Source organism: Hypomesus transpacificus, chromosome 9 (genome assembly GCF_021917145.1).
Source record: "Hypomesus transpacificus isolate Combined female chromosome 9, fHypTra1, whole genome shotgun sequence".
NCBI lineage: Eukaryota > Metazoa > Chordata > Actinopteri > Osmeriformes > Osmeridae > Hypomesus > Hypomesus transpacificus.
Genome location: NC_061068.1, coordinates 1,550,132 through 1,557,440, shown reverse-complemented (window position 1 = coordinate 1,557,440; position 7,309 = coordinate 1,550,132). Strand labels below are relative to the sequence as shown.

General features: G+C 46.4%; 1 protein-coding gene across 1 annotated transcript; it reads left to right on the top strand.

The window, feature by feature from the left end:
- Positions 1 to 1,722: 1,722 nt before the first annotated feature.
- gmppb (GDP-mannose pyrophosphorylase B) lies at positions 1,723 to 5,901 on the top strand. The gene is made up of 10 exons (XM_047026335.1): positions 1,723 to 1,844; positions 2,505 to 2,720; positions 2,988 to 3,068; positions 3,281 to 3,329; positions 3,701 to 3,843; positions 3,945 to 4,103; positions 4,437 to 4,515; positions 4,760 to 4,887; positions 5,144 to 5,326; positions 5,694 to 5,901. Exons 2-10 carry the CDS (start codon positions 2,592 to 2,594, stop codon positions 5,823 to 5,825), a joined length of 1,083 nt encoding a protein of 360 aa, XP_046882291.1. The 5' UTR covers positions 1,723 to 1,844; positions 2,505 to 2,591; the 3' UTR covers positions 5,826 to 5,901.
- Positions 5,902 to 7,309: the final 1,408 nt, after the last annotated feature.

Genomic DNA, 7,309 nt, shown 5'->3' with positions numbered 1-7,309 from the left:
ATATATAGAAATATATATATATATATATACATATAAATTCCCCTAAAATAATATTTTTTCCTTTTGTTGTTGTTGCATGGATGGATATTTTTTTAAGAATTATAATATGACATCTTTATGACAACTCTGAATGTGAGCTATAAAACATTTATTTAAGAAATTGCGTTTTTGTGTCATCTTTTTTCTGTGTCTCTGGTTCAATCGTAACACGCCGAAGCTGGGAGGTTTGTGACAGAGAATGGACTGTTATTTGAATTGCCATGCCCTAAACTGCATTTTATCTGGATCGATGGTTCTGGTTCATAGAGGCGGCAAGAGGGTGGAGGCAGTTGGCGGGAATTCATCTCACTTTAAAAGCAGGAATCTATCATCTATGTTTGTGTCTGTGGCTCCATGGCCTCGAGAACCGGGAACTGTATGAAGTTGAAAATAAGCCGGCGTAGGCCTATTACTCGGGACCGATGAACGTGCAGTGGAGCGTTAACGTTATTTTTTTGGGGATGAGCGATTCCAGTTGGCAAAAAATGAATATAAATAGGTATATAAATGCACCTTTGAATCTCGCAAGCCGCCAACTGGCACTGCATTTGTTATTGAAATTCTGAAATGCTTTAACAGCGACACTTGCAGGGCATCGCGTTTATACCATGATTATTTCCAAATGTCATCTTCAATTCTCTACCACTGTATTGTAGGCTACGTGTGTGACAAAGTAATAAACAGATATAGATTCATACTGTATTAGATAAATAAATTATAACGTGCATATTTTGAACTAACATTCAAAATGTGTTCCTCATGGGAGATGATAATCTTTAGGTGCATTATTTTATCATAGTTGAGTACATTTGCATTAGGTTGTAGGATTATTATATATAAGAAAACAACATTACTGGAACATGAGTAGAGATAAATAGCCAATTAGTGTAAAACAACATGACGCTGGGCTATTTTTTGTTCACTAGTCACCAACCGCCTCCAGAAATTCACTCATTTGATCTTGATCTTTTTATTGCTTTCCTACAGGTACACCTGCACTTAGAGATTAATGTTGTGTAATTTTTATCTTGTTTAACTACATGCTCTTATGGTTTCTTCCCTTTAGCACTATTTTTTGGTTGTTCACAATATGTACTTCTTGTTTTTGACTACCCGCAATGCTGTGGGGCTATCTTGTTGTTATTATCAGTGACCTATGCACTTTGTGAAGCTCTCTCTTGGAAGTCGCTTTGGATAAAAGCGTCTGCTAAATGAATAAATGTAAATGTAAATGGTCTCGTCGAAGTAAAGAACCATCTATGACGTAAATATGTAGGCTAGATGTCACGCCATTCATTGGAGCCTTGACGTTTTGCGTCACTTTGCAGTCCACCAATCACGTGGTATCGTTTTGACAACACTTCCTCGCCACGTTGTTCCCCCTTGATTGGTCTTCAAGTGGGATATGGGCGTGGCCAAAAGAGGATTTGAGACATACCATTGTTTCGATGGGCAGATGCGTAAACAATAACCAATTAAGAGTTTTATTTTACAATTAAATGTAATGTAAATTATTCCATCACAAACAAATGATACAACGTCTTCATAAAATATACTGATATGTACGTTTTATTTCCAGCCTGTGAATTGCTAACGTTTTTATTTTTAAGTATAGATAAAACGCACCCCTTTTAACATCTAACGGTCAGTTTCGGTAGAAAGGAATTCTAGGTCAGTTACGCCCACTGTCCTGTGACAGCGCTTTGAACAGCCAAACCTGTTCGGGTAGGGCTAGCTTACGTGTCATTCGAAACTGAAGTGCGTTAGTAGGATATAAAATAAATAGAGTTGATGAACTTTGTGAGGTGAGTTTTACTTAAACTATCTTTACGATGAGTTGTTGTTGACCTACACTAACGTTAGTCTTTCAGCCAGCCAGTGTTAGTAGTAGTGGGTAAGCTAACTGTGCTATCTTCCTATTAACCTGGATATCAGTTCAAAGATTCTGTTCTAGATTTACTTTACTCTATTTGTCTCTATAGATACCGTTATTTTAGGTCCTTATCTAATGACTTAAGTCGGGTTTTTTCTGTATTGTTGTTTATACAATGGTATGTATTTATCGTACTAGGTAGATTGCTACATGGGCAAGAGCTGCTCAGATAGTTAGCCATCATAAACCCTTGATGCTCTGTTCTGGCCACTTCATTCATTTAGTCACAGCGCCTCTGTCATAACCGTTTTAACCAAACACAGTAGCTTCAATAGCTTACTGTAATCGGCAAGTACCCGTTGAACTTGGCAGCTACATTATGTCCTTATTCATTCAAAGTTTAGCTAGTTTGCGAACATGGAAGTTCGTATACAGAAATAAATACCTTTTGTATTACCAAGCCTTTTTTGTAATCACCCGTATTAAATGGCCATTCTGATTGATATACTTTCAGTTTCGTATCAGTTTCGGTGAACATAGCTGACGTCTGCTCTTAGTAATTCGTCATCTGTCTCCTGCCTTGTATTGTCAGGTATTTGACCGCCTACAGATTGCCCTACCTGCAGACACAAAGGACTCGAATGCTTGGATTGATGATCTCAACCTACCCCGACCCAAAATGAAAGCTCTGATCCTGGTTGGAGGTTACGGCACCAGGCTTCGGCCTCTCACCCTGTCCGTGCCCAAGCCCCTGGTGGACTTCTGTAACAAACCCATCCTCCTTCATCAGGTGGAGGCGCTAGTCAAGGTGAGAGCCACCCTCCACAGTCTTGAAGATTAACCATGTTTATACAAAACGTATTTGATGGGGTTTAGGTGAACTCATATATAGAGTGATACCCACTAAGCTGACGTGTTCAAGAGAGCTCTTGGTATCATGTCAGTGTTCAGGGTACAGTAGGCAAGCCTATCCTGGCTAGTAGGCATGTGTGCTACACCAAGTCAACCAGGGTGGTGACATTGACTGGAGCTGATTCACATTAAGTACCTTCCCTCCATCCCTCCCTTCCTCCAGGCCGGAGTGGACCATGTTATCCTGGCTGTAAGCTACATGTCTGATCTGCTGGAGAGAGAGATGAGGATTCAGGAAGAAAGGGTAAGAATATAAGAATAGACACAATGCACATAGGCTTGACAAAACAATGAAAGCAGGACATGCAGGACATCTCTGTGTTTTAGTATCTTTTCTGTGGTGCTTGAAGTACATAGTGTGATCGAGACCCTCGCAGTTTCTTCAACAAATTCAGATTCTGAGTATGAAATATGATGAACGGAAAACTCTGAACATGATCCGATTGTGTTCCACAGCTTGGCATCCGAATCTCCTTGTCTCATGAGAAGGAACCGCTGGGAACAGGTGAGACTACAGGCCTGAGCCCTGTCTCGGTCCTCCCCTCTGCCCAGACCTCACCCTGCCTCCCTCACCAGCACTGCCCACGCTCTCTCAGCAGATGCTGCCCCTACATGGGAGTGGGCATGTAGAAGCTAGAACTGTCATCTTGGAACTATGACCTGAGGGAGTCAGGTGGCTGAGCGGTTAGGGAATCGGGACAGTAATCAGAAGGTTGCCGGTCGATTCGACGCCGTGTTGTGTTCTTGGGCAAGGCACTTCACCCTACTTGCCTCGGGGGGGGAATGTCCCTGTACTTTATTGTAAGTCGCTCTGGATAAGAGCGTCAACTAAATGTAAATGTAATGACCCAACGCTCGTCTCCGCCCCCGCCCCAGCCGGCCCCCTGGCCCTCGCCAGAGAGCTGCTGACAGACGACGACGAGGCATTCTTTGTGCTCAACAGCGACGTCATCTGCGACTTCCCCTTCGAGGACATGCTGAAGTTCCACAAGCACCACGGCAGGGAGGGCACCATCGTGGTGAGTGGGAGCCGCAGGACAGCTCTCCTGGGTCCTAGAGGACGCCCCAGCAGCTGTGGACGGAGGGCCGCCCTCTGACCTTTTTAGTCTGTGTGCGTCAGGTGACCAGGGTGGAGGAGCCCTCCAAGTACGGCGTGGTGGTGTACGAGGCCGAGAGCGGACGCATCCACCGCTTCGTGGAGAAACCCCAGGTGTTCGTCTCCAACAAGATCAATGCTGGCATGTACATCTTCAGCCCCTCCATGCTCTCTAGGATCCAGGTGAGCCCAGGCCACCTCACACACACACTGTCACACACACGTACACACTGTCACACACTGTCTCACACGCACTGTTACAATCGCACTCTCTCACATACCCACTGTCACAAACACCCACTGTCACACACTGTCTCACACACACTGTCACACTCGCACTCTCTCTCACACACACACTCTCTCACACACACTCTCTCACACACATTCTAACACCCTGTTACCCACACTACTGTACACACACACAAACACACGGCTCCTTGACCAATCAAAATCTACTGTGGCTACTGTGATTGGCTGCGAAGTGGAGGTTCTAACTGGGCTGTCCTGTCCCTGCAGCTCCAACCCACCTCCATAGAGAAGGAGATCTTTCCCCTCATGGCCGCGGAGAGACATCTGTACGCTATGGAGCTTCAAGGTACAGTATCCTTCTCTCTGTCACCTTGGAGAACTACCCACACCCTCTCCAAAGGACACAGTGGTTGTCCTCACCGATGCTTTGTTTTAACTTTAAATGTTCTTTTCTACAGTTGATATCTGTCATGTCTGTCTCTCTCTGACTGATTACCTGTCTGTCTTCCTCTCTGTCTGTCTGTCTGTCTGTCTGTCTGTCTGTCTGTCTGTCTGTCTGTCTGTCTGTCTGTCTGTCTGTCTGTCTCCAGGGTTCTGGATGGATATCGGTCAGCCCAAGGACTTCCTGACAGGCATGTGCATGTACCTGCAGTCGGTACGGCAACATGCACCTGAGCGTCTACGCACCGGGCCTGGCTTCCTGGGGAACGTTCTGGTGGTGAGGGTTTTTCTCTCTCTCTCACACACAAACACACACACACACACACACAGACTAACACCTCTACTTTTGCTCCATGCTCTTCCACATTTAACCACAAGGGGGCACTCCAGGCTAGCTATATACATAACCGAGCTGAACCTTGAATCAAGGAGATGTGTAAATAAAGGACTATGGGTCCTGAAATGACAAACTCTACTGAAATACCCCCATGAAACCTCCAGGTAGCGCTGTGTTCTGTCTGTTTCTGCCCCAGGATCCTACAACCCAGATCGGGGAGAACTGCACCATCGGGCCCAACGTGACGCTCGGCGCTGACGTGGTGCTGGAGGACGGGGTGAGGATAAAGCGCTGCACTGTCCTGAAGGGGGCACGGGTCCGATCCCACTCCTGGCTGGAGTCCTGCATTGTGGGATGGAGCTCCTCTGTGGGGCAGTGGGTGAGGAACACGCACACACTTACCTTGTAGACTCACTATCTCTCTCACACACACACTCTCACACTGTAACCTTGTAGACCACCCTATCTATCTCACACCCCTACCTTCCTTCCACCTCCCTCTACCTGCACTACGACCTGGTTCCTCAGACCCCTGTCTTCTGCTCCTGGTTCCTCTGACCCCTGTCTTCTGCTCCTGGTTCCTCTGACCCCTGTCTTCTGCTCCTGGTTCCTCTGACCCCTGTCTTCTACTCCTGGTTCCTCTGACCCCTGTCTTCTGCTCCTGGTTCCTCTGACCCCTGTCTTCTGCTCCTGGTTCCTCTGTCTTCTGCTCCCTCTGACCGCAGCGTGATGTTCTCCTTCCTCAGGTGCGCATGGAGAACGTGACCGTTCTAGGCGAAGACGTGATCGTCAACGACGAGCTCTACCTCAACGGGGCCAACGTCCTTCCTCACAAGTCCATCAACGACTCTGTGCCCGAGCCACGCATCATCATGTAGCTGCGACGCATCTTCATCCTCATCTCTGTCACGGTCCGCGACCTCCACAGACCCGCAGGAGGGAGGCTCAGGGTCGGGCCAGCTGGAGAGGCTCTCGAGAGGGGCAGCAAGGCTAGGGAGGCCTGCCACTGATGGGGGGGGGGGGGGGGGGTAGGACAAACTGAAGAAGACTAAATAGAGGGAGAGATTAGAGAGAGCTAGAGGAGGAGGGGAGGGATGTTAAAAAAGGAAAGACATGAACATTGCTGTTGGGATTTACTATGCATAAGAACAACTGATAGAGGAGACCAGACCAGAACAGAACAGGGGGGGTGTGGGTATGGCTGGTTGATGGGTTGCCATGGGGAATTTGTTGGCTATTTTCTGTTTTAATTCACCTTTTTTTGTGTTTGTTTGGTTACTTTGGTTTACAATTTCCTGCCTCATAATTTTTCATTACGCTCTACTTTGATGCCAACCTCTGGCTGTCCATAGAAGAACTCCCAATCAATGTCTGTGGGACTATTAATGCTGTTGTAACAACACACGGTTCACTGTAGGGTCAGCAGTAGAGAACAGAGAGCTCTCTCTCGCTCTGATCTCTCAGATTGAAGACCAGATAGAAGGGTTAGTATTTCTCCATGCTTCAAACGTTTCAGTCGAGGAACTCATTTGACCTTGTGTGCCATGACCGTACTATCTCTGTGAAACCCCCTCTGTCTTTTCCTGCTGTGCTTTCGTGCTCACGTTCAATTACCATGATGACGGACGTCCTAACATTCCATGTAGTGTTGGAAAGGATTCTCATTCATTGACAACACGGGATGTTATAACGCTAATGTTGGTTAATCTGTGGTTCTGTCAAACTTTTTTACTGATCTGATCTCCCCACTGCACTAAAGGTAGAAGGGTATATATGTGCACTAATTAGTACTCTGGTGATTACAGACGAGCCTTTACTAGCTGTTTAGATGGGTGAACTTTAGGGTTATGATGGGTGTCATGTTTCTGTAGTCACTGATTTCTGAGATCCTCACTGATGCATCTCTTGTCAGGGGGCAGGTGGGTCTGGGGCCGGTGGGTCTGGGGCAGGTGGGTCTGGGGCAGGTGGGTCTGGGGCCGGTGGGTCTGGGGCAGGTGGGGCTGGGGCCGGTGGGGCTGTGTCCAGCAGGTCTCATGAACCTGTCAGAGTCCACAAGAAGTCAAACCTTTCAATGAAGTAGTCCTTTTTTTATCATATTAATATAATACCTTCAACAGAAACGTCCTGTCCAGTGTCTGATTTGTCTTCAGTGAGTTAACTGTGGTGGACTTCAGTTGTGTCTCTGATCAAAGGCCGTTTCTTTGACACGCTCTAACAGGAATTTTAGACTTCAATTGAAACATGTTATCGTCTACACACCATTTATTATCAACTGTATAAAGAGTTTTTATGCATTCATATCCGTCAGCGATTTGACCCACCCAACTCACAGCTGTAACGTCTTCAAACAAATACAACCACG

What these genes read in the sequence shown, in the direction of transcription:
- gmppb (XM_047026335.1), top strand. Translation starts at nt 2,592, where the DNA reads ATGAAAGCTCTGATCCTGGTTGGAGGTTACGGCACCAGGCTTCGGCCT. An exon ending in AGGTGGAGGCGCTAGTCAAG is followed by an intron (nt 2,721 to 2,987) that starts GTGAGAGCCACC and finishes CCCTTCCTCCAG; the next exon opens with GCCGGAGTGGACCATGTTAT. An exon ending in CCATGCTCTCTAGGATCCAG is followed by an intron (nt 4,104 to 4,436) that starts GTGAGCCCAGGC and finishes CTGTCCCTGCAG; the next exon opens with CTCCAACCCACCTCCATAGA.